Here is a 27,958-nt window from a genome sequence, read left to right as displayed (position 1 = left end):
TTTCCGTGTATTACCAGAACGTGCAAAGTTTAAAAAACAAACTTTCTGACTGTGACATTCACTTAAGCGAGCTACTGCAATATGACTGCTTAGTTTTCACCGAAACTTGGCTAAACAACACGGTGATGGATAGTGAATTACCATTTTTAAAGCATTTCAATGTATTTAGAAATGACCGTGCAAGTCGTCGTGGTGGAGGAGTGATGATCTGCGTTAATGTTAAATGGAATTGTAAAATACGAAGAGACCTAATCAAAGACTGTGAAATTATTTGGATAGAACTCAATTTTCAAAAAAACAAAAAACTTCTAATTGGATCGTATTATCGCCCACATAAGAACTCTCCTATTTCCATCCTAGAAGCCTGCAGGGATTCGGTATTAGCAGCAATGACAAGTGGTGATATTATGCTATTTGGTGATTTCAACCTGTCCATCAATTGGGAAAGCCCAAATACGGGAACTATAAACTGCCAAAATGATCAGTGGTTTATTGATACGTTCATTCACGGAATAGGGTTAAACCAGTTCAACTTGCATAAAACACGTGGTGACAGTAACCTTGACTATGTACTGGCAACCCTGCCTAATATGCAGGTAACTACAGGAAAAAATCTTCTAACCTCCGACCATGACTCACTCGACGTCACAATGCACCTGCCTACCACGAAGAAAGACAAGGAATCAGTCAAGCAGAACCAACGCCCCCACCACCTATGGCGAAAAGCTCCATGGAATGCCATCCAGCGGGCGCTCAATGTCTACCCTTGGTTTTTGCTGATGGAAGAGAAAGTGAACGAAGCCGTTGAGAACTTTGTCGAAATTCTGCATGCCACGATAAAGGACTTCGTGCCCACTGCGAGACCGAGATCTACCAAATACCCCGTCTGGTTCGACAGAGAAGTTCTCTTTGTGTTAAAAAATAAAAAACAGGCTTGGTACCTATGGAAGCAGCACCCTAATGTTCACACTCACGGTACCTATTGTGACATCAGACGTCATTCAAAATACCTACTCAGAAAAAAATATAGTGAACATATAAATAACATAACAACCGAATGTACTACAAACCCTAAGAGATTCTTCACTTTACTAAATTCAAGAAAACAAAGCCCAGTTATACCTAAAGAAATTGTTCATAATACTGATATTGCTAGTGGAGAAGAAAGAGCCGAACTTTTTAATGTTTTTTTTCATCAGAACTTCTCACCTCCCTTACTTTCCGACCCTCTCCCTCACTTAAATGCTGTCTGTCCTCACACACTATCTTCAATCAAAACATCCCCCGAGGAAGTAAAATACCTTCTCGCTTCATTGCCCCTCCACCGGTCCCTAGGTCCAGATGAAATCCCCACAATATTCCTACGTAAAACTGCCAACTCCTTGGCTCTTCCTCTGTCTGCCTTACTCAACAAATGTTTCTCTAAGGGTGTGTTTCCTAAAAACTTCAAACGGGCCAACATTGTGCCCATTCACAAAACTGGAGATAAAAAATGTGTAAAATCCTATAGACCAATCTCGCTTCTATCGCCACTATCAATTATTTGTGAAAAAATCATCAAAAACAGGTTACTTCAGTTTACGTCACCATATATCAACACAGCACAACATGGTTTTCTTCCAGGCAGCTCTTGCCTAACAAATCTTTCCGTCTTACTTTCGCATGCTGCCAGAGCTATTGATAATAACTCCCAACTTGACACTATATATTTGGACATTTCGAAAGCCTTTGACAAAATTAATCATAAATTTCTCCTTCATAAATTATCATCCAGATTTAACATCCATGGCAAATTTCTCTCTTTACTCCAGGACTACCTCCATGAGCGTAAACAACGTGTTGTTCTTTCAGGTACCTCTTCTAAGTTTCTTCCCGTTTTGTCTGGAGTTCCCCAGGGGAGTGTCTTAGGGCCGCTCCTATTCCTTCTGTACATGGATGACCTCCCTGAAAAACTGTCCTCCCTCCCTATCAATATACTTTTGTTTGCGGATGATTGTAAACTCTTTAAGGAGATCTCATCGCATCATGACATGATGATTCTTCAAAATGCTCTCACAGAACTTGTTAAGTGGTGTCGTCAGTGGAATTTAGAACTAAACCCTCAGAAATGCTCTTTCCTTACTTATTCCCTAAAAAAGAACAAAGTGGTGTCTACTTATACTATTGAAAACAAACCAATCCAAAACGTTTCCACCCAAAAGGACCTAGGTATTATCATGGATGAAAAACTCACTTTTAATTATCATATTATTGCTACCACTAAAAAAGCCATGCGCCTTCTCGGTCTTCTATACAGATTTAGCGAAATTCAAAACCCATCATCTCTTGCTTTATTCTTTAAATCTTTCATCTCGCCCATCCTTGAATACTGTTCCCCAATTTGGGCAATGGCCTCAAAAACCAATCTCACCAGAATAGATTCTGTTCTCAGTTTCTTTCTTGCAATTGTTCGCCATAGAATACCTTCCTTTCGACATGTATCCAAATCAGACACCATGGCTGCTCTGAATATTCACACTCCATCCTTTCGTCGTGATCTAGCTGACATGAAATTTTTATACAAAATAATAAATGGCAAAATCAGAACAGATCTCCTAATCAGTGAATTCTCACTTAGGGTACCCCAAAAGCTAACGCGCAACCTGCAACTCTTCCACAACCCAACCACTAGGCTATCCCTTCTACAACGCTCCTTGTTTTACAGGCTCCCAGAAATCTACAACAAACTTCCCCTGAATGTAGATATATTCCTTCCAGAACGTAACTTTTGTATATTACTGACGAAGAACATGTAAATCTATCCCATCTTGTTATTGTTTTTTTATCTTTTGTTATTATTTGTTTCTACTTTATGTTGTTTCAGTGTAAAATGGCCAAATAAGACTGTATCTGAAACTCTGAGTAAATAAATAAATAAATAAACAATTTTGCCAACTAGGTAACAGTGAGTTTATGCCATCATGGTAAAAACTGGGAAAAGCAACAAACTGCTGGAAGGCATTTTCAAGCTTGCCGCATTAGAGCACATGGGTGAAACACTGACGGCCTGGACAAGACCTCAATGCCTATCTGCATCAGTTTACGCCAGAAGGTCCTTGCATTATCCTACAACAGATGGGAACTCTTCTGTTCACTGCTGGCCAAATATTTCACAACTTTTGATGAAACGGTTGAAAACAAAGAAAAAAGGACTCTGCAATGGTGGCCTGACAATGCCGCAAAAACTGTCATGGGGATTGCTTGATCACCAGTGTTGAGAAAACTTTCTTTTGCAACCCTCAAAAATCCATGTTCCTGGATATCATACATAAATCATTTCTCATCTGTATTAGCACAACCGAGTAAATGGTGGATTTTAAATTACAGGATGCATTTGATCATGCACACTCCTGATGATGTCAAAACATAGGGTACCTACTTCTGCAATTTCTTCCCTTTCTCAATTTGTGCAGCATGTGTTCGTTTCTGGACCAGTCCTTAGCTGCTTTCATTCTTCATTGTCAAGTGACAATGTGTGACAAGAAAAAGGTTCAGCTTCAGTTCAATATTGAATGATTTTTTCAGTTTCACAGGAGAAAGGTGAATTATTGCAGAATTGATTGTTACAGTAAATTTGTACTTTTGTGAAAGCAATTAGCACTGTTCCGAAAAGTGCAATTTATTGGCGAAAAAAGCTGAACAAAGTACCTTACGCAAGCATCCACACCTCCCATCGACAAGGGATTTTTCAGTGATAGAAGACAAAGAAAGTATTGCAGAATAGTGAAAATGATTGTGAAAGTAATTAGCACTGCAGTTCTGTAGTCATATTTATTGGCAAAAAGAGAATGTAAAATGTACTTTACGCAAGTATTCCCTCTTTGCACTGACAAGGCATTCTGCATACTGCGGACATGAGGCTCGAAGGGGTGTCATGCTTGATGATGTTGGAAGCATTAAAGGAAATTGTTGTAATGCTAAGAACCTTAAACCTTGCCTCACGAAAGCATTATGAAACGTTGTTTGAATACCAAGATCTGTAAACCTTACTCGCTTAACCAAACTATGAAACCCCTTTGCATCACACACATGTGATCTAGCTGGAAGCAGCAGTCCATACCCAAGACGACAGTAAATGAAGCCAGGTTGCAAAAGAATCATGTAAGTGCATACGGAAGTGAAAAAACATTCTCAAACATAAATAGAAATTGAAACATGATAAAAAAAAGTCTTGTGTACCATGATGAAATCTGAATTAAACAATCAGAACTTGGTCCCTAATTTCTGTAAACAACTACAATGTGTGGTTCATCTTGAAGCTGGCTCCAGCCTCCAAGCATTGCTGACGCTGTGGCAGACTTTGTCAGGGCAATGGACTCTGTGTAAACAATGACAGAAGGCAATACCAGAACACATGAATGTGATGCCAACACAGAAAATTCTCATCAGCTGTGTTTTAGTTTACATAGTACGCACGGAAACCTGCAACAACCATTACCACCACCAGAACTGTATTTGCAAACTGCATTTATTCCAGTTTACCAATGTTAGATGTATCTACTGTCTCACTCTATTTATAAAGCTAAATTTCGGTCACATAAAGCTATGTTTCCTACATACACTTTGTTTGTTCTCTGTACTTGATTCTTAGCCATTTTTTAAAGTTTGTCCCTACGAACAGGCAAGCACAGCAAACTATGGTGCTCTGCCTGTGCACTCAGTAGCATTTGTTCTATTTCCGTTCACATGTAGATTATGCAACTGAAGAATAAATAAACTATTTGTTACTTTCTAATAGGATTTGAAATTTTGCTTTTTGATTATGTTATTAATGAGTGACTAAAGTTGTATTGAGTCCAATATTTAACAGCAGCAACCATTGGTGTAGTTACCACAAGAATTCCACACCATGCCTCTTGCTGACTCAATGACAAATATAGCTTCTAGTCTGGTTTTCTGGCATACCACTCTGTGTGTTTGCAGAATACATGAACTCCTTACATCTCATGCAATTAGCTTTCAAATAATAAATTAGATTTTCAAATAGAACTTGTAGAAGTTATTATATATTTATGCCACCTGTCAGATTGAGTACTGGAAATAATTGTGGAAGTGAGTCTGATGTTCAGAGAAACTACATTTATGCATTTGAAATGAAAAGAAAGTATTCATTTATGAGGAATTATGGTATGGAAAGCAGATTTTCCAAGTTACCATGCTAGTAAGTTGCTGTTGTGTGAAGCATTCCTATACATGGAAAACATTGTACTTAAAACTAATAAATACTAACACCGTAAGCATGTAGGAACACAATTATAATACTAAGAACACCAACTCTGACCTACCTAACCTACTCATGAAATGTAAGTGTGATGGAAAAAAATCGTTCTGCACAAAAAAAAGCATAAGTAATCTGAAAGCTCTTCAGTATGTGTTCTTGCCGACATATAGAATTTGATTAATGTAGAAAACAAATGTGCATCATGATGACATCATTGATTGATTGTTGTTTTAAGTCCACTTTATGCACAGAAAGGCTAATCGGGACTGGACCTACAATTTAAAGTGGAATCCGAACCACTGTGACATGTGCATCCACCAGGTATTGAACCCAGGTCATGATGACATCAGAAGTTAACAATTGGAACTTGGGCAATTTGTTTGTTGCATCTTGCTCATCTTCAGCAAGACAATTTCAAAATGAGATTCAGTAGAATTACGAATGAACTATATACGTACATGCAAAAAACCTATTGTACAGTGCCAAGAAGCATTATTTGTTGACAAAAAGAATTGTTCTTGTTTATGCAGGTTTCTTTTTTAAAGAAGTCAAATTTCTACGTCTGTGAAGTTCTCCACAGTTTCCTCAGCCACAAATACAAGCCACGCCCACGCCGCGCCCCTTACGGCAGGGTTGCAATCCCAGAAACCAGACCTTCCCAGGCAATATGTAAATGAACATTTCGGATAGTAGTAAATCATGAAAGTTTAATTTCATGATTGAAATACAAAGAATAAACATCAAAGAACACAAGGAAATGAAGTTTCACGATAATTTTCTACAAATAACGAAGATATAACCACCCTAAGAATGACTCTTTTATCGCCATATGCAACCGTGACCTTTCCAGACGCGACTTGCATTTTCGACCCCTAAGACCAATGAAAGTTCCATTTCATGACTTTACAAATAAAGAATAAACATCAAGGAACAGAACCAAAAAACGTTTATACGGTGACTGTCCACAAATAACGAAGATATAACCATCCCAAAAATGACTTATTTCTCGCGATTTGCGACCGTTACCGGTCCAGCCACGAATTGCATTTTGGGTTCTTAGAACGAATCAAAATTCCATTTCATGACTTTACAAATAAAGAATAAACATCAAGGAACACAACCAAAAAAAGTTTATACGGTGACTGTCCACAAATAACGAAGATATAACCATCCCAAAAATGACTTATTTCTCGAGATATGCGACCGTTACCGGTCCACCCACGAATTGCATTTCGGCGCCTAAGACCAATCAGGGTTCTTAGAACGAATCAAAATTCCATTTCATGACTTTACAAATAAAGAATAAACATCAAGGAACACAACCAAAAAAAGTTTATACGGTGACTGTCCACAAATAACGAAGATATAACCATCCCAAAAATGACTTATTTCTCGAGATATGCGACCGTTACCGGTCCAGCCACGAATTGCATTTTCGGCGCCTAAGACCAATCAAAGTTCAATTTAATGATTTTAATACAAAGAATAAACATCAAGGAACACAACCAAAAAAAGTTTATACGGTGACTGTCCACAAATAACGAAGATATAACCATCCCAAAAATGACTTATTTCTCGCGATTTGCGACCGTTACCGGTCCAGCCACGAATTGCATTTTGGGTTCTTAGAACGAATCAAAATTCCATTTCATGACTTTACAAATAAAGAATAAACATCAAGGAACACAACCAAAAAAAGTTTATACGGTGACTGTCCACAAATAACGAAGATATAACCATCCCAAAAATGACTTATTTCTCGAGATATGCGACCGTTACCGGTCCAGCCACGAATTGCATTTTCGGCGCCTAAGACCAATCAAAGTTCAATTTCATGATTTTAATACAAAGAATAAACATCAAGGAACACAACCAAAAAAAGTTTATACGGTGACTGTCAACAAATAACGAAGATATAACCATCCCAAAAATGACTTATTTCTCGAGATATGCGACCGTTACCGGTCCAGCCACGAATTGCATTTTCGGCGCCTAAGACCAATCAAAGTTCAATTTCATGATTTTAATACAAAGAATAAACATCAAGGAACACAACCAAAAAAAGTTTATACGGTGACTGTCAACAAATAACGAAGATATAACCATCCCAAAAATGACTTATTTCTCGAGATATGCGACCGTTACCGGTCCAGCCACGAATTGCATTTTCGGCGCCTAAGACCAATCAAAGTTCAATTTAATGATTTTAATACAAAGAATAAACATCAAGGAACACAACCAAAAAAAGTTTATACGGTGACTGTCAACAAATAACGAAGATATAACCATCCCAAAAATGACTTATTTCTCGCGATTTGCGACCGTTACCGGTCCAGCCACGAATTGCATTTTGGGTTCTTAGAACGAATCAAAATTCCATTTCATGACTTTACAAATAAAGAATAAACATCAAGGAACACAATCAAAAAAAGTTTATACGGTGACTGTCCACAAATAACGAAGATATAACCATCCCAAAAATGACTTATTTCTCGCGATTTGCGACCGTTACCGGTCCAGCCACGAATTGCATTTTGGGTTCTTAGAACGAATCAAAATTCCATTTCATGACTTTACAAATAAAGAATAAACATCAAGGAACACAACCAAGAAAAGTTTATACGGTGACTGTCCACAAATAACGAAGATATAACCATCCCAAAAATGACTTATTTCTCGAGATATGCGACCGTTACCGGTCCAGCCACGAATTGCATTTTCGGCGCCTAAGACCAATCAAAGTTCAATTTAATGATTTTAATACAAAGAATAAACATCAAGGAACACAACCAAAAAACGTTTATACCGTGACTTTCAACAAATAACGAAGATATAACCATCCCAAAAATGACTTATTTCTCGCGATATTCGACCGTTACCGGTCCAGCCACGAATTGCATTTTGGGTTCTTAGAACGAATCAAAATTCCATTTCATGACTTTACAAATAAAGAATAAACATCAAGGAACACAACCAAAAAAAGTTTATACGGTGACTGTCCACAAATAACGAAGATATAACCATCCCAAAAATGACTTATTTCTCGCGATATGCGACCGTTACCGGTCCAGCCACGAATTGCATTTTCGGCGCCTAAGACCAATCAAAGTTCAATTTAATGATTTTAATACAAAGAATAAACATCACGGAACACAACCAAAAAAAGTTTATACGGTGACTGTCAACAAATAACGAAGATATAACCATCCCAAAAATGACTTATTTCTCGCGATTTGCGACCGTTACCGGTCCAGCCACGAATTGCATTTTCGGCGCCTAAGACCAATCAGGGTTCTTAGAACGAATCAAAATTCCATTTCATGACTTTACAAATAAAGAATAAACATCAAGGAACACAACCAAAAAAAGTTTATACGGTGACTGTCAACAAATAACGAAGATATAACCATCCCAAAAATGACTTATTTCTCGAGATATGCGACCGTTACCGGTCCAGCCACGAATTGCATTTTCGGCGCCTAAGATCAATCAAAGTTCAATTTAATGATTTTAATACAAAGAATAAACATCAAGGAACACAACCAAAAAAAGTTTATACGGTGACTGTCCACAAATAACGAAGATATAACCATCCCAAAAATGACTTATTTCTCGCGATTTGCGACCGTTACCGGTCCAGCCACGAATTGCATTTTGGGTTCTTAGAACGAATCAAAATTCCATTTCATGACTTTACAAATAAAGAATAAACATCAAGGAACACAACCAAAAAAAGTTTATACGGTGACTGTCCACAAATAACGAAGATATAACCATCCCAAAAATGACTTATTTCTCGCGATTTGCGACCGTTACCGGTCCAGCCACGAATTGCATTTTGGGTTCTTAGAACGAATCAAAATTCCATTTCATGACTTTACAAATAAAGAATAAACATCAAGGAACACAATCAAAAAAAGTTTATACGGTGACTGTCAACAAATAACGAAGATATAACCATCCCAAAAATGACTTATTTCTCGAGATATGCGACCGTTACCGGTCCAGCCACGAATTGCATTTTGGGTTCTTAGAACGAATCAAAATTCCATTCCATGACTTTACAAATAAAGAATAAACATCAAGGAACACAACCAAGAAAAGTTTATACGGTGACTGTCCACAAATAACGAAGATATAACCATCCCAAAAATGACTTATTTCTCGAGATATGCGACCGTTACCGGTCCAGCCACGAATTGCATTTTCGGCGCCTAAGACCAATCAAAGTTCAATTTAATGATTTTAATACAAAGAATAAACATCAAGGAACACAACCAAAAAACGTTTATACCGTGACTTTCAACAAATAACGAAGATATAACCATCCCAAAAATGACTTATTTCTCGCGATATTCGACCGTTACCGGTCCAGCCACGAATTGCATTTTGGGTTCTTAGAACGAATCAAAATTCCATTTCATGACTTTACAAATAAAGAATAAACATCAAGGAACACAACCAAAAAAAGTTTATACGGTGACTGTCAACAAATAACGAAGATATAACGATCCCAAAAATGACTTATTTCTCGAGATATGCGACCGTTACCGGTCCAGCCACGAATTGCATTTTGGGTTCTTAGAACGAATCAAAATTCCATTTCATGACTTTACAAATAAAGAATAAACATCAAGGAACACAACCAAAAAAAGTTTATACGGTGACTGTCCACAAATAACGAAGATATAACCATCCCAAAAATGACTTATTTCTCGCGATTTGCGACCGTTACCGGTCCAGCCACGAATTGCATTTTGGGTTCTTAGAACGAATCAAAATTCCATTTCATGACTTTACAAATAAAGAATAAACATCAAGGAACACAACCAAAAAAAGTTTATACGGTGACTGTCAACAAATAACGAAGATATAACCATCCCAAAAATGACTTATTTCTTGCGATATGCGACCGTTACCGGTCCAGCCACGAATTGCATTTTCGGCGCCTAAGACCAATCAAAGTTCAATTTAATGATTTTAATACAAAGAATAAACATCAAGGAACACAACCAAAAAAAGTTTATACGGTGACTGTCAACAAATAACGAAGATATAACCATCCCAAAAATGACTTATTTCTCGAGATATGCGACCGTTACCGGTCCAGCCACGAATTGCATTTTCGGCGCCTAAGACCAATCAAAGTTCAATTTAATGATTTTAATACAAAGAATAAACATCAAGGAACACAACCAAAAAAAGTTTATACGGTGACTGTCAACAAATAACAAAGATATAACCATCCCAAAAATGACTTATTTCTCGCGATATGCGACCGTTACCGGTCCAGCCACGAATTGCATTTTGGGTTCTTAGAACGAATCAAAATTCCATTTCATGACTTTACAAATAAAGAATAAACATCAAGGAACACAACCAAAAAAAGTTTATACGGTGACTGTCCACAAATAACGAAGATATAACCATCCCAAAAATGACTTATTTCTCGAGATATGCGACCGTTACCGGTCCAGCCACGAATTGCATTTTGGGCCATTAAGACCAATCGAAGTGATTTTTAGTGATTTTAATACAAAGAATATTAGTTTCATAACAGGAATAAAATTCTTCCTAGTTAATCAAACAGAATTCCGAAGCCAAAAAATCTTTAAATAACAGTACTACAAATTACATTAACCAGCTTACGTTTTCATATAGGACCAGTTCAAGGAAAGAACATTTGGATTCACAGTTTTCAAAATTCCAAATCACATGCCAGAGGTATCAACTACAGGTTCATTGCACAGAGGAGGAAATTGAAAGAGGCTTACTCCAATCCCCTTAACCTGTCATGGTAATCTCAGTATCTGTCCCTTGTATGCTCCTTGCGGCCACCAGCCCAGGGGGAAATAGGAAAACTGGTGCATTCCTTTCACATGGCAGCCTGTGGAGCGAGTGACCTTGGGGTATTCTCAACTCTTCCCTCCTCTTAACTTGGATGTTTACTTTAGGTTAATTAAAGAGTTCATATACTCTACTTTAAGTGAACGAAATTTGTAAGGGAAATTCACATACCTTTCATCCATGACCACACATGATTTACTGAAAAGGAAAATCATGCATGAGCGACGACAAAACTGGTGATCAGGAAGGGGTTTAGATGAGCAACCGACTGTAATAAAGTTAACAATTAATAAGCGTCAATTTCCATCTCATCTATCCACGTTCGCGAGATTCTGTTGTACCTCGAAAGCAACAAGGGATTAAAGAAAACTCGTTTCTCGCCATATGGAACCGTTACCGACCCAGCCACGAATTACATTCAGAAACTTTCATTTCTTGCTTTTAAAATAAAGAACAAAAATCAAGGAACACATTTAAAAGAGAGTAAGCCGTCACCTTTAAAAATTAAGAAACATAAACATCCCACAAAAAAAAAAACCTCTTTTCTCGTCGTATAGAACCGTTAGTGATCCTGCCGCGTATTTTTTTTTCCGCGTTTGAGCGCAGACGTGATCAGGCGGAGGGGCGGTTGTTAAATGTATCTTTCCATGCTTTGATCAAAATCGACAATATTGGGACAGAGTAATCTGTAAGCTTGTTATTTGTTAGTGCTTGTAAAGTCCAGGATACATAAAGGAAGTTCATTACTTTTTTTCAGGTGTTCTCTTTCTCTTTGCAGCTTTCTTAGACTGATGGGAGGGCGGGGGAGTTCGCTTGATATGTTGCTCCGAGGGCCACCTGCAAGGTGAAGTGACCTTGTGGAATTTCCTTCCCCATGCAGGTTTTCACCTCCAATAATGAAAGCTGTTTACAGACTTTGAGTTTGCTAAATTTATGGCATGTGGCAGAAACTTGTGCCTGTTTGGTGATTTCTCCTCTATAAGATTAATTAAATTAGCACACACAAATAAATTAAATGAAGCAAGTTGTCACTGATCGAATTATTAAGGAACAACACATTTTTTCATGTTGCATATGTACCAGTTATTAGCAAAGTAGTTTTGGAAGAAATGTATGTCATAGATGCAAAACTTTTCGATTTCCCCCCCCCCTCCCCCAAAGATAAGCCTCATGTCCTATTCTACCGTACCCTCTTCCCTCCAAAGTAAGTTTTCAGCTATGCACACTGTAATTGGTGGCAATTGTAATGGAGGCGGTTGCATTCATCACTAAGTGTTTGTCGATTTTTTTAAACCCTTCAGTCCTCCTCTGTAGTGGAGTAGTTAGGACAGTGTGCTACAACTCCAGGGGTCCTAGGTTTGAATTCTGGGATGGGTCTAATGTTCTTTGAAACTTCGTCGCTCTCATCCTCATCTGCACAATTAGCCAAAATAGGTAGGAAATTAAAGGAAAATGATCTAAATAAATCACAGAATTTAGTACTACTTTCATTTTAAAATTTGGCTTTCACAAAAACTTCGGGGGGGGAGGGTTGTATCTCCATCGGAACTTCCCCAGACGGCCTCCACCGCCCCCCAATGGAAGGATGGGATTAATTTGGTGATTGAAGTCCACTTTACGCACAGTAAGGCTAATCGGGACTGGACCTACAGTTTAAAGTGGGATCCAAACCACTATGTGCCCCCACCGGGTATCGAACCCGGGACCCCTTGATTACAAGGCGAGGACGCTACCACTACGCCATCGGGGAGGCCCCAATGGTAGGATTTCATTAATTTTACTTCCATTTTTGTGCCACTTTTGGCTAATTTGCAAAGATGGGGATGAGTGATGATATGATGATCCATGCCGACCCGGGACCGCTGCCGCTGTAGTGCGATGTGGCAACCGCTCCGCCACGGGGGTCAGCGCCCGTAAGGAAAAAGGGTGGAGGTCAACCTGCGTACTCAAATATCAAAACTAACTGACCACCAAGGGCGTGTCCCACTTTAAACTGTAGGTCCAGTCCCGATTAGCCTTCCTGTGCATAAAGTGTACTTAAAACAGGAAATCAATCTATCTTTTCTGCATCCTGCCTGACGAATCGGCAGACGAATTCTAAGCACAGAGCATTACAACGCCAGAATCCCGGCTTGGATGTTCTTTTAGTGAGTGTCCCTTCATCAATTTCATCATAACATCCTCACCCTCGCGATTAGCCAAAAGTGCCAGAAAAGTGAAGTAAAGTAAAACAAAATTTGTTTGCCAGATTTGGGTCCAAAACTTAGAAGAGGGCTTTAACCCTGTCTGCTCATTCACGGAGTAGTACGCCAGTCTCCCCCCCTCCCCAGGACCCGAGAGAATTGGGACAGGGTTTCATTTGCATACTCGGGTGTCATATAAAATGGACCCAATGGTGTCGGGAGGGGATCAAACAGGTACGACGACCCTATCCCCTGGAAATTAACATTGGTTACTTAAACTTGCCAAAACACTACAGTGCATTGTACAAGAAATCGTAATTTCTAGTTTCCATAATAGAAAAAAAAGCACTGTAATTTACAGGGGCCAGTTTACGTTTTCAATTGAACCAGTTAAACCAAATTTCATTTAGTTTCACAGTTTTCAAAATTCCAAATCACATGCCAGAGGTATCAACTACAGGTTCATTGCACTGAGGAGGAAGAAGAAAGAGGCTTACTCCAATCCCCTTAACCTGTCATGGTAATCTCAGTATCTGTCCCTTGTATGCTCCTTGCGGCCACCAGCCCAGGGGGAAATAGGAAAACGGGTGCATTCCTTTCGCATGCCAGCCTGTTGAGCTAGTGACCTTGGGGTATTTCAACTCTTCCCTCGTCTTAACTTGGATGTATACTTTAGGTTAATTAAGCACTTGATAATACTCTGCTTTTGATGAACGAAATTTGTAAGGAAAATTCACATATTTTTCATTCATTACCACACATGATTTACTTAAATGAAAATTCACCCATGAACGACGACAAAACTGGCGATGGGAAAGGGGTTTATGGGAAAAACCCCTGTAAAATAGTTAACAATAAATAAATTCCATTTTCCATCAAACATCGCCAGATTCTGTTGTACCTAGAAAGCAAAAAAATATTAAAAGAAAGCTCGTTATCGGTTAATTTCATGGTCGATAACGATCGGAAATGAGCGAACTGCGTCGTCCTGGTGCATATCATGAAAGGGATCTCGAAATCATTCACGTCTCAATAACCGGTAGGTCGGATCCACCTACTCCGGACGGTTTGGCACCCTCGGTCAGGATTCGAACCACGGACCTCTTGATGACAAGGAAGTCACGTTACACACTGCGCTATGGTGGATATTTGCACAGCCGGATACAGTATCACGCTCACGTAAGACAATAAGCTCCGAAATGTTCATAATTCAGTCCGGCGCCAGTCTGCGCCGAAAGCATGTGAAAGAGTTATTAGCAACAAGAAATATTCCGGCAGCCAAGGATCAGAAGATTTTTCAAGGCCCACAAAGTAAGGTAAGGACCGGGTCTGGTTAAACTTTAAAACGCCAGTCAGTACCTTCCCCAGGGGGCGGTTCCTTAAAAGGAACCTTGTCATCTCTCCGGGGTCAACCTGGGGAAAAAAGAAAGAAAGAAAAAAAAAGCAGAAAACAGAAAAAAGTGAAGACACAATTGTCAAAATCATCTAACAATACTATTCGGGAATATAGAATTAAGTATTGGAGTCTTTATATTTGTGTATTTTGTATAAGTGTTCCAAATATAAACAAGTTGTCAACTCTCACACACACGCACGCATAGGAAAAAAGTAAAGAGGAAGATAATATTTATTCTTTCAGTAATTGTAAGAACAGAATGAAGAAATGAGCATCACTGAAACATCACATTCAAGCAAGCATATATCTACAATATGTACACTGTGTATAATTATATATTCTGTAAAGATAAATATGTGATATAAATAAGTAAATAAATATATATATATGTTTGTACAAGATTTATACAATATTATTTACAGTACTGTAGCATGTTTTTGGGACTTGATGAGTGCAAGGAACACAGACGCTCGAAATGAATAACCGAAATGGCATATCTAACTCAAGTGGAATCTGTGGCGTAGACAGTGTTAGTTCGCTGCTGAAGTCTAGGCAAAGCATCTCACATCACCCCTTACAGAGGTGTGGACATAGTTGCTGAACCTTCGATTTTCAGCAGCAGCTATTTGCAACCATCAAACGACTAACTTAAAAGGTGTATGACAAGTAATAAATGCAGTCCTCCTGTACTCAACATCAATTGCTTCATAGTCAAAATCAAATATCTAGTACTCAAATTATGGCATTGTTGTCACGGGCTGCTAATTTAATAAATAACTAATTAACTCAACTAACTCAACTGAGCTGAGCTTAGCAACGCAACAACGAAGAATCTCTCGCCTCACCTGCTGGGCGAATTGAACATTACATGAAATATAATACGGTCAGGATAAGTGCCTAACAGTCGGAGTTACCGAGAATAAACCTAGGAGGATTTGATTTTAAATACCTGAAATGACGTTACATAATACTACGGTGTTTCTGAATATACACATATATTAAAGCACAGATAAAAACACAGTACATCTTGCCCTCTTTCACTCGATCTCACATTCATACTCTCATTCCATGGCATATGGCGACAATATGACAATTACAAAGGTTAGATTAATTACTACTTTGATCATACTCTTGCTATGTCTTGGCTACATTGCCTTTTACAATTTATCGTTTAGGATTTTAAGTATAAATTGAATAATTGTTCCTTGTGCGAACCCCTTCTATCTTTTCTGAAGGTATAAATATATTCAATGAACTATTGTTTGCTGTTAACATAAACTCTCATCTTTAAATTGATTATTCCGCCGGAATACCGATGCCTAGGGATGCCATAGCGCTGATTTAAGTTAAGCAATGATTTGATTTACGCAGATTCGCGGTAGATAGTCGTCATCTTTCTCACACACGCACATGGTTGGATCTTACCTTCGCTGCATTCCCTCTGACCTGGGTTGGGTGAAAGTGGTCCTACAGTTTTGGAAGGCCTCCACGCTCCATTGTTGCACCTCGCGGTTATCCTGGTTGGCGAAAGTGGATCAGTCGGCAGCTCCATCTGGCCTCATCGGATCCTGGCTTCACTCGTTCACTGTCGACTCCATACGACAACTTGCGCAATAATAGGTCAGTTCTTCGCGGTCACTCGTAAGTACAGATACGTGACTTGGGCGATGAGACGAACATACGCGATGAGCCATTCGCGGTTTCACATGGATATCAAATGTTATTAACTTTCACTACTTAGGACGTTGTTTCGGACGATTGACACGGGTGGACGTGTCTGGCGTTATTCTCACATAACCACACGTATGTGCACGGATGCGTTGACGGCGAGGGGGAGTAACGACCCCCTGGTTCTATTCTGCTCTACTCCATGGCTCTGAAACACTCACTCGAGGAAAAACAAATCCAGACCTCGAGTCTGCTTGCAACTCGCAGCTCGGTCGCGCGTAGCTCACACTCCGGTGGCGATTGTAGGCAAACTGTGTAAAACTGTTTCAAATCATCCCTTTTATTCCAGATTTGAACGTAGTGACGCGCTACCCTCTATGATCAGGTGCTTGTTTATTGTTTCTGGTGCTTTGACCGTTGTCCTCCTATCCTGGTCAATGCTCACTCCGGTCCTTAACCTTTGGTAGCAGCCCCTCGCGCAGAGATTAGGCTAACTCTTTCTCCATTGTAGTCAGTCACGAAAAGCAAGGACATCTCAGTAGGGTAGCTTCTCCCTTTCAATTCAGCGATGAATCTTTAATAATTCATAACTCCCGTAGTTCTGTTCTGATTAGGCTCAAATCTTGGAATCAGTACTTTCATGATGTGGTCTTCCGCTGGTTGAAATCTCATCAAATTCGGTCCATTGGTTTAGAAGTTGCATTTTTCTTGTTATTCCCATAAGAATGCATGTAAATCCGAATTCGGGCGAAAAACGGTGGTTGAGCAATCTAGTGTTGGCTAAGGCAGTTCGCTAGACACCTGTATTCGCGACGGATTTTAATATTACCAATTGCAATTAATTCCTACTAACGGGCAATTAGATTAATTACTTGTCACTCAATATTTGACCGTTATATTGTAACCTGATGAACTTGCATCTCACATCACCTTTATGGTGTGGACATAGTTGCACATTCCATCAGATTAACGCAGCCATATTTTTTTTCATATTGCCTAGCTATCAATTCTACAAACCATTTGCATGGCAAAGTACGCACTTGAAGTTACTCGAATTATAGTATTCGCGATTTGCAGTTTTGCTCACGCAGGGAATGTGCAGCCACCTTTTACAAACATCGCATTCCACCCAATCTACATTTTCTGTCAAAGTACTTCTCCCACAATACATGCAAAAATCGTCAACCTTCCTTGAAGCTTCCAGCAAACTCATTTGCAGTGCTTTCCTGTACTCATTAGGATCAAATTTCTCTAACAGACTTTCCTCTCGAAGCAGTTGCTTCATGAAATGTATAATAAAAACACCACAGTTGTAACCGTCTGTTTGCTGCAGGGTGATCAAGTCCCCTACATTTAAGAGAGAATTCTTTCTAAATATTAACTGTCCTTCCTTCCTCCCTTTAGAAATGATTTTGTGCTGCTGCATTAGAGTTCTTGCCTGAAAGTATGCATGCAGGCTTGTGTGTGAGAGTTGACAATTAGTTTATATTTATAACAATTATACAAAATACACAAATATAAAGACTCCAATACTTAATTCTATATTCCCGAATAGTATTGTTAGATGATTTTGACAATTGTATCTTCACTTTTTTTTCTGTTTTCTGCTTTTTTTTCTTTCTTTTTTCCCCAGGTTGACCCCGGAGAGATGACAAGGTTCCTTTTAAGGAACCGCCCCCTGAGGAAGGTACTGACTGGCGTTTTACAGTTTAACAAGACCCGGTCCTTACCTTTCTTTGTGGGCCTTGAAAAATCTTCTGCCGGAACATTTGTTGATCCTAACGAGTCATTGACATGCTTACGGCGCCGGCTGGCGCCGGACTGAATTGTGAACATTTCGGAGCTTATTGTCTTACGTGAGCGTGATACTGTATCCGGCTGTGCAAATATCCACCATAGAGCAGTGTGTAACGTGACTTCCTTGTCATCAAGGAGTCCGTGGTTCGAATCCTGGCCGAGGGTGCCAAACCGTCCGGAGTAGGTGGATCCGACCTGCCGGTTATTAAGACGTGGATGATTTCGAGATCCCTTTCAGGATATGCACCAGGACGACTCAGTTCGCTCATTTCCGATCGTTATCGACCATGAAATTAACCGATAACGAGCTTTCTTTTAATTATTTTTTGCTTTCGAGTTACAACAGAATCTGGCGATGTTTTATGGAAAATGGCATTTATTTATTATTAACTATTTTACAGGGTTTTTTTCCCTCCAAACCCCTTTCCCATCGCCAGTTTTTGTCGTCGCTCATGCGTGAATTTTCATTTAAGTAAATCATGTGTGGTAATGCATGAAAAATATGTGAATTCCCCTTACAAATTTCATTCATCAAAAGTAGAGTATTATCAAGTGCTTAATTAACCTAAAGTAAAACACCCAAGTTAAGACAAGGGAAAAGTTGAAAATACCCCAAGGTCACTCGCTCCACAGGCTGCCATGCGAAAGGAATGTACTGGTTTTCCTATTTCCCCCTCAGCTGGTGGCGGCAAGGAGCATACAAGGGAGAGATACTGAGATTACCATGACAGGTTAAGGGCATTGGAGTAAGCCTCTTTCCTTTTCCTCCTCAGTGCAATGGACCTGTAGTTGCTACCTCTCACATGTTATTTGGAATTTAGAAAACTATGAAACGAAATGTATTTGGTTTAACTGGTTCAATATGAAAACATAAACTGGTTCCTGTAAATTACAATACTTTCTTTATCGATGTACCTAACATTATTATTATTATTTTTTGTTATGAAAACTAGAAATTACGATTTATTGTACAATGCATTCTAGTGCTTTGGCAAGTTTGTTACCAATGTCAATTTCCAAGGGATAGGGTCGTCGTACCTGTTTGATCCCCTCCCGACACCAGTGGGTTCATTTTATATGACACCCGAGTATGCAAATGAAACCCTGTCCCAATTCTCTCGGGTCCTGGGGAGGAGGGAGACTGGCGTACTACTCTGTGAATGAGCAGACAGGGTTAAAGCCCTCTTCTAAGTTTTGGACCCAAATCTGAAAAACAAATTTTGTTTTACTTTACTTCACTTTTTCGGCACTTTTGGCTAATCGCTAAGGTGAGGATGTTATGATGAAATTGATGAAGGGACACTCACTAAAAGAATGCTCTGTGCTTAGAATTCGTCTGCGATGACGTCCGGCAGGGTGCAGTAGAGATCGATTGATTTGCTGTTTTAAGTCCACTTTATGCACATGAAGGCTAATCGGGACTGAACCTACAGTTTAAAGTGGGATCCGAACCACCGGTTATCGAACCCGGGACCCCTTGATTAGAAGGCGACGACGCTACCACTGTGCTATCGGGAAGGCCCAGGATGCAGTAAAGAACTCGGAAAATGTCCACTGGTAAATGCAACTCCCCCCCGCCCCTTCTTCATGGAAATAACCACCCGTTTCTCGCTGAAGAACTTCTACAACAAATGCTAAAAGAGGTAACTGCGATATATTTTATCGTGCATCCTACTGAAATGCCTCGATTGCAGCCTGCAGAATAAATAATGAAATTTTCGTCTATGGCATTAATGCTTTGTTTCCGGTTTTGGAAGGGTTCTCGAGTCTTTTGTTATTGTTGTTGCATATTAGCAACCAGATAACGTATGAAAGGATTTTTTTTTAATGCGAGTACCGTGTAAAAATTGTATTTCAACATGTTCACATAGACTGTATGACTATTTTCTTTCAAGGAAGATTGATTATATCTGCTATTCCTTGAGGAATATTGTTATGTTTTGTTTATATTTCAAATTTTATTCATGGTGTAACGCGTTCTCTCTGTGTGTGTACGATAGGCAGATGAGAGATGACAAACTATATTAACCAGTACTGAAAAAGAGTTCTTCATTGTTATTACAGTCATCCCAGGCCCCCTGGCGTCGTAGCGCGATGTGCTAACCACTCCACCACCGGGGCGGCTGTTTCCGAATTCCAAAGACTACATAGGCGACTATCAGTTGGCGATACAAACATGAAACTTGGTATGCTAATAGAATAACAATTCCAGAGACGAAAATAAAACAAAGCGAAGAAGATAACTTTTAGATGTTTCTGTTTGGAAACTGACAATAGCATAATTATAATAAGGAAGGCTCGGAAGTTGACGGAAAATATTTTTTCCTTTCTACTGGCCTTGAACACAATGCTAAACCTGAAATCAATCAGTTCCCCCAGAATTACAACCAGAGAACACTGCTTTCATCTTTCAATTTTCGGCTGTCTTTATCTTTTAAGTAATTTTTATTTTGCCGTTCTTTATTTCACCAAACAACGGGGTTTATCTAGTTATTATACTACTCTCTTGTACTTTATGAAATATGTGTAGCTTACATTGCACGAACGAAATTTATTGTGAGTTATTTTTTTAATAATAAACTCGCATCATCTTCCTAACCTGCGGGACGAATTTAAACTTATGGGAAGATGGCATACAACAAGAAATTAAACACGCCCTTGGTGGTCAGTTAGTTTTGATATTTGAGTACGCCGGTTGACCTCCACCCTTTTTCCTTCCGGGCGCTGGCCCCCGTGGCGGAGCGGTTGCCACATCGCAGTACAGCGGCAGGGGTCCTGGGTCGGCATGGATCTTTGTGAGTGTCCTTTCATCATATCATCACTCATCCCCATCTTTGCAAATTAGCCAAAATTGGCACAAAAACGGAAGTAAAATAAATCAAATTTTACCATTGGGGCCTCCCCGATGGCGCAGTGGTAGCGTCGTTGCCTTGTAATCAAGAGGTCCCGGGTTCGATACCCGGTGGGGGCACATAGTGGTTCGGATCCCACTTTAAACTGTAGGTCCAGTCCCGATTAGCCTTACTGTGCGTAAAGTGGATTTAAAACACCAATTCAATCCAATCCTTCCATTTGGGAGGGGGAGGCCGTCTGGGAAAGTTCCGATGGAAATACAACCCTCCCCGAAGTTTTTGTGAAAGCCAAATTTTAAAATGAAAGTAGTAGTAAATTGTGTGATTGATTTAGATCATTTTACTTTAATTTCCTGCCTATTTTGGCTAATTGTGCAGATGAGGATGAGAGCGACGAAGTTTAAAAGAACATTAGACCCATCCCAGAATTCAAACCCAGGACCCCTGGAGTTGTAGAACACTGTGCTAACTACTCCACCACAGAGGAGGACTGAAGGGTTTAAAAAATCGACAAACACTAAGTGATGAATGCAACCGCCTCCATTACAATTGCCACCAATTACCGTGTGCATAGCTGAAAACTTACTTTGGAGGGAAGAGGGTAGAGTAGGACTTGAGGCTTATCTTTGGGGGAGGGAGGAAAATCGAAAGGTTTTGCATCTATGACATACATTACTTGCTTCATTTAATTTATTTGTGTGTGCTAATTTAATTCATCTTATAAAGGAGAAAACACCAAAGAGGCACAAGTTTCTGCCACATGCCATAAAGTTAGCAAACTCAAAGTCTGTAAACAGCTTTTATTATTGGAGGTGAAAACCTGCATGGAGGAGGAAATTCCACAAGGTCACTTCACCTTGCATGTGGCCCTCCGAGCAACATATCGAGAAAGCTCCCCCGCCCTTCCTTCAGTCTAAGAAAGATGCAAAGAGAAAGAGAACCCCCGGAAAAAAGTAATGAACTTCCTTTATGTATCCTGGACTTTTCAAACACTAACAAATAACAAGGTTACAGATTACTCTGTCCCAATATTGTCGATTTTGATCAAATGATGGAAAGATACATTTAACAACCGCCCCTCCGCCCGATCACGTCTCCGCTCAACCGCGAAAAAAAAATACGTGGCTGGATCCCTAACAGTTCTATACGACGAGAAAAGAGTGTTTTCTTTTTTTTTCTGGGAGGTATATCTTTCTTAATTTTTAAAGGTGACTGCTTATACTCTTTTGAATGTGTTCCTTGATTTTTGTGCTTCATTTTAAAAGCAAGAAATGAAAGTTTCAAACTTTTCTGAATGTAATTCGTGGCTGGATAGGTAAAGGTTCCATATGACGAGAAACGAGTATTGTTGCTTTCGAGGTATAACAGAATCTGGCGAACGTGGATAAATTGACATTTATTAATTGCTAACTTTGTTACAGCCGGTTGCTCATCTAAACCCCTTCCTGATCGCCAGTTTTGTCGTCGCTCATGCATGATTTTCCTTTTCAGTAAATCATGTGTGGTCATGGATGAAAGGTATGTGAATTTCCCTTACAAATTTCGTTCACTTAAAGTAGAGTATATCAAGTCTTTAATTAACCTAAAGTAAACATCCAAGTTAAGACGAGGGAAAAGTTGAAAATTCCCCAAGGTCACTCGCTCCACAGGCTTCCATGCGAAAGGAATGTACCGGTTTTCCTATTTCCCCCTCAGCTGTTGGCGGCGAGGAGCATACAAGGGAGAGATACTGAGATTACCATGACAGGTTAAGGGGATTTGAGTAAGCCTCTTTATTTTTCCTCCTCAGTGCAATGAACCTGTAGTTCATACCTCTCCCATGTGATTTCGAATTTTGAAAACTGTGAAACTAAATGTTCTTTCCTTTAACTGGTTCAATATGAAAACGTAAACTGGTTCCTGTAATTTGTAGTACTGTTTATTATTATTATTATTATTTAAAGAGTTTTTGGCTTCGGAATTCTGCTAGGAAGAATTTTATTCCTGTTATGAAAACTATTATTCTTTGTATTAAAATCATTAAATGGAACTTTGATTGGTCTTAGGCGCCGAAAATGCAATTCGTGGCTGGACCGGTAACGGTCGCATATCTCGAGAAATAAGTCATTTTTGGGATGGTTATATCTTCGTTATTTGTGGACAGTCACCGTATAAACTTTTTTTGGTTGTGTTCCTTGATGTTTATTCTTTATTTGTAAAGTCATGAAATGGAATTTTGATTCGTTCTAAGAACCCAAAATGCAATTCGTGGCTGGACCGGTAACGGTCGCAAATCGCGAGAAGTAAGTCATTTTTGGGATGGTTATATCTTCGTTATTTGTGGACAGTCACCGTATAAACTTTTTTTGGTTGTGTTCCTTGATGTTTATTCTTTGTTATAAAATCATTAAATTGAACTTTGATTGGTCTTAGGCGCCGAAAATGCAATTCGTGGCTGGACCGGTAACGGTCGCATATCTCGAGAAATAAGTCATTTTTGGGATGGTTATATCTTCGTTATTTGTGGACAGTCACCGTATAAACTTTTTTTGGTTGTGTTCCTTGATGTTTATTCTTTATTTGTAAAGTCATGAAATGGAATTTTGATTCGTTCTAAGAACCCAAAATGCAATTCGTGGCTGGACCGGTAACGGTCGCAAATCGCGAGAAATAAGTCATTTTTGGGATGGTTATATCTTCGTTATTTGTGGACAGTCACCGTATAAACTTTTTTTGGTTGTGTTCCTTGATGTTTATTCTTTGTATTAAAATCATTAAATTGAACTTTGATTGGTCTTAGGCGCCGAAAATGCAATTCGTGGCTGGACCGGTAACGGTCGCATATCTCGAGAAATAAGTCATTTTTGGGATGGTTATATCTTCGTTATTTGTGGACAGTCACCGTATAAACTTTTTTTGGTTGTGTTCCTTGATGTTTATTCTTTATTTGTAAAGTCATGAAATGGAATTTTGATTCGTTCTAAGAACCCAAAATGCAATTCGTGGCTGGACCGGTAACGGTCGCATATCTCGAGAAATAAGTCATTTTTGGGATGGTTATATCTTCGTTATTTGTTGACAGTCACCGTATAAACTTTTTTTGGTTGTGTTCCTTGATGTTTCTTCTTTATTTGTAAAGTCATGAAATGGAATTTTGATTCGTTCTAAGAACCCAAAATGCAATTCGTGGCTGGACCGGTAACGGTCGCATATCTCGAGAAATAAGTCATTTTTGGGATGGTTATATCTTCGTTATTTGTGGACAGTCACCGTATAAACTTTTTTTGGTTGTGTTCCTTGATGTTTATTCTTTATTTGTAAAGTCATGAAATGGAATTTTGATTCGTTCTAAGAACCCAAAATGCAATTCGTGGCTGGACCGGTAACGGTCGCATATCTCGAGAAATAAGTCATTTTTGGGATGGTTATATCTTCGTTATTTGTGGACAGTCACCGTATAAACTTTTTTTGGTTGTGTTCCTTGATGTTTATTCTTTATTTGTAAAGTCATGAAATGGAATTTTGATTCGTTCTAAGAACCCAAAATGCAATTCGTGGCTGGACCGGTAACGGTCGCAAATCGCGAGAAATAAGTCATTTTTGGGATGGTTATATCTTCGTTATTTGTGGACAGTCACCGTATAAACTTTTTTTGGTTGTGTTCCTTGATGTTTATTCTTTGTATTAAAATCATTAAATTGAACTTTGATTGGTCTTAGGCGCCGAAAATGCAATTCGTGGCTGGACCGGTAACGGTCGCATATCTCGAGAAATAAGTCATTTTTGGGATGGTTATATCTTCGTTATTTGTGGACAGTCACCGTATAAACTTTTTTTGGTTGTGTTCCTTGATGTTTATTCTTTATTTGTAAAGTCATGAAATGGAATTTTGATTCGTTCTAAGAACCCAAAATGCAATTCGTGGCTGGACCGGTAACGGTCGCATATCTCGAGAAATAAGTCATTTTTGGGATGGTTATATCTTCGTTATTTGTTGACAGTCACCGTATAAACTTTTTTTGGTTGTGTTCCTTGATGTTTCTTCTTTATTTGTAAAGTCATGAAATGGAATTTTGATTCGTTCTAAGAACCCAAAATGCAATTCGTGGCTGGACCGGTAACGGTCGCATATCGCGAGAAATAAGTCATTTTTGGGATGGTTATATCTTCGTTATTTGTTGAAAGTCACGGTATAAACTTTTTTTGGTTGTGTTCCTTGATGTTTATTCTTTGTATTAAAATCATTAAATTGAACTTTGATTGGTCTTAGGCGCCGAAAATGCAATTCGTGGCTGGACCGGTAACGGTCGCATATCGCGAGAAATAAGTCATTTTTGGGATGGTTATATCTTCGTTATTTGTGGACAGTCACCGTATAAACTTTTTTTGGTTGTGTTCCTTGATGTTTATTCTTTATTTGTAAAGTCATGAAATGGAATTTTGATTCGTTCTAAGAACCCAAAATGCAATTCGTGGCTGGACCGGTAACGGTCGCAAATCGCGAGAAATAAAGTCATTTTTGGGATGGTTATATCTTCGTTATTTGTTGACAGTCACCGTATAAACTTTTTTTGGTTGTGTTCCTTGATGTTTATTCTTTGTATTAAAATCATTAAATTGAACTTTGATTGGTCTTAGGCGCCGAAAATGCAATTCGTGGCTGGACCGGTAACGGTCGCATATCTCGAGAAATAAGTCATTTTTGGGATGGTTATATCTTCGTTATTTGTTGACAGTCACCGTATAAACTTTTTTTGGTTGTGTTCCTTGATGTTTATTCTTTGTATTAAAATCATGAAATTGAACTTTGATTGGTCTTAGGCGCCGAAAATGCAATTCGTGGCTGGACCGGTAACGGTCGCATATCTCGAGAAATAAGTCATTTTTGGGATGGTTATATCTTCGTTATTTGTTGACAGTCACCGTATAAACTTTTTTTGGTTGTGTTCCTTGATGTTTATTCTTTGTATTAAAATCATTAAATTGAACTGTGATTGGTCTTAGGCGCCGAAAATGCAATTCGTGGCTGGACCGGTAACGGTCGCATATCTCGAGAAATAAGTCATTTTTGGGATGGTTATATCTTCGTTATTTGTGGACAGTCAACGTATAAACTTTTTTTGGTTGTGTTCCTTGATGTTTATTCTTTATTTGTAAAGTCATGAAATGGAATTTTGATTCGTTCTAAGAACCCTGATTGGTCTTAGGCGCCGAAAATGCAATTCGTGGGTGGACCGGTAACGGTCGCATATCTCGAGAAATAAGTCATTTTTGGGATGGTTATATCTTCGTTATTTGTGGACAGTCACCGTATAAACTTTTTTTGGTTGTGTTCCTTGATGTTTATTCTTTGTATTAAAATCATTAAATTGAACTTTGATTGGTCTTAGGCGCCGAAAATGCAATTCGTGGCTGGACCGGTAACGGTCGCATATCTCGAGAAATAAGTCATTTTTGGGATGGTTATATCTTCGTTATTTGTTGACAGTCACCGTATAAACTTTTTTTGGTTCTGTTCCTTGATGTTTATTCTTTATTTGTAAAGTCATGAAATGGAACTTTCATTGGTCTTAGGGGTCGAAAATGCAAGTCGCGTCTGGAAAGGTCACGATTGCATATGGCGATAAAAGAATCATTCTTAGGGTGGTTATATCTTCGTTATTTGTAGAAAATTATCGTGAAACTTCATTTCCTTGTGTTCTTTGATGTTTATTCTTTGTATTTCAATCATGAAATTAAACATTCATGATTTACTACTATCCGAAATGTTCATTTACATATTGCCTGGGAAGGTCTGGTTTCTGGGATTGCAGCCCTGCCGTAAGGGGCGCGGCGTGGGCGTGGCTTGTATTTGTGGCTGAGGAAAATGTGGAGAACTTCACAGACGTAAATTTCTTCAGTGTTAGGTTGCAATTTGCTGCTGCGAGGCGTTGCCCAAATTATTTGATCATGAAACTACACTACTGTCGCATTTTCTTAAAAAAAAAAGAAAAAAAAACGGATTGAAAACTAAGCAAAATACCATACAGCTAGTGTAAGCATGACATGCCCTGCATTATGCTACGTGTGGAATGCCGTACAGCAAACAATCGCCTGAATAAAAAAAAATTATATTATATGATTTCTGAACTTAGAGCGATATAAACAAACGAGACTAGGCTCAACCACTAAAGCTCAATTCATTCTGGAAACAAAGAACCAAGTACGAGAAGTTCAAGGTCGTTTTTATTTTTAAAGGAACGGTAACCCAGTTCAGTGACACCACAGAACTGGCCCATCGACGATACGACAATGAGCATATCGAGCAATTAGTAGTGTAATGCATATTTACACTTGTAATCCTGCGTAACGTTCTTACGCAATTTCACATTCTTTGACCAATATTTGTAAATATTACGAACGAAAATATATCACATGATCAATATGGCGTGGTGCACCGTGCTTTACAGTAAGTTTATTGCGACGCACCTTTCTCAACGCTCACGTGCTTTCTAAAAACCGAAATCACAATGTACTTTTTCCACATGAATTTCATATTATCACTAATTGAATCACAATGCTTATTTTTATTTTAAACCTTCACTTGCACGCAATATTCTGCTACAACCTTCGGCCCGTGAATAGATTTCGTCACTGAACTCACAACACGCACAATAAAATTAAATGATTTCTCACAAAGGATACACTTGAAGCCTTTGTCCCATGTCCTGAATAAAATTTGCTGCTTGCTGTCTATAAGATAGCTCTTTGTCTGCATCTACGCCACATTTTCGGCTGGGAGTATTTGCGAGATGTGCCTTCGTAAAGTACCATTTTTCTTCCGCCGCCATTTATTCCAGCACGAAGGACACACAGACACTTCGCAAGTAGGAAATACCGCAGGCACGGCTCCGATTGGTCGAAAGATTTGCAATTTTCAATACTAGTTTTTGTCCCTGATTAAAACTATAGAAATACATACCACAATTTAAGAACT

The 27,958-nt window shown here is 38.9% G+C and overlaps 1 protein-coding gene across 2 annotated transcripts in view; it reads right to left on the bottom strand.

Moving 5' to 3' along the window:
* The window catches only part of LOC146000375 (uncharacterized), a 62,198-nt gene extending 34,344 nt beyond the window's left edge, over positions 1-27,854 (bottom strand). The window contains exon 1 of one of the 2 annotated variants that reach the window (XM_083137938.1): positions 27,667-27,854. In XM_083137938.1, the coding sequence (XP_082994064.1) occupies positions 27,667-27,812 (146 nt within the window). In that variant the 5' untranslated portion in view covers positions 27,813-27,854. The remainder of the gene's footprint in view (positions 1-27,666) is intronic. The other variant, XM_083137947.1, reaches the window with a different exon arrangement.
* Between the last annotated feature and the right edge of the window lie 104 nt (positions 27,855-27,958).

Source organism: Lepisma saccharinum, chromosome 1 (genome assembly GCF_977018435.1).
Source record: "Lepisma saccharinum chromosome 1, izLepSacc3.1, whole genome shotgun sequence".
NCBI lineage: Eukaryota > Metazoa > Arthropoda > Insecta > Zygentoma > Lepismatidae > Lepisma > Lepisma saccharinum.
Note: the sequence above shows the minus strand (reverse complement) of the source record. Positions and strands in the feature narration are given on the sequence as shown.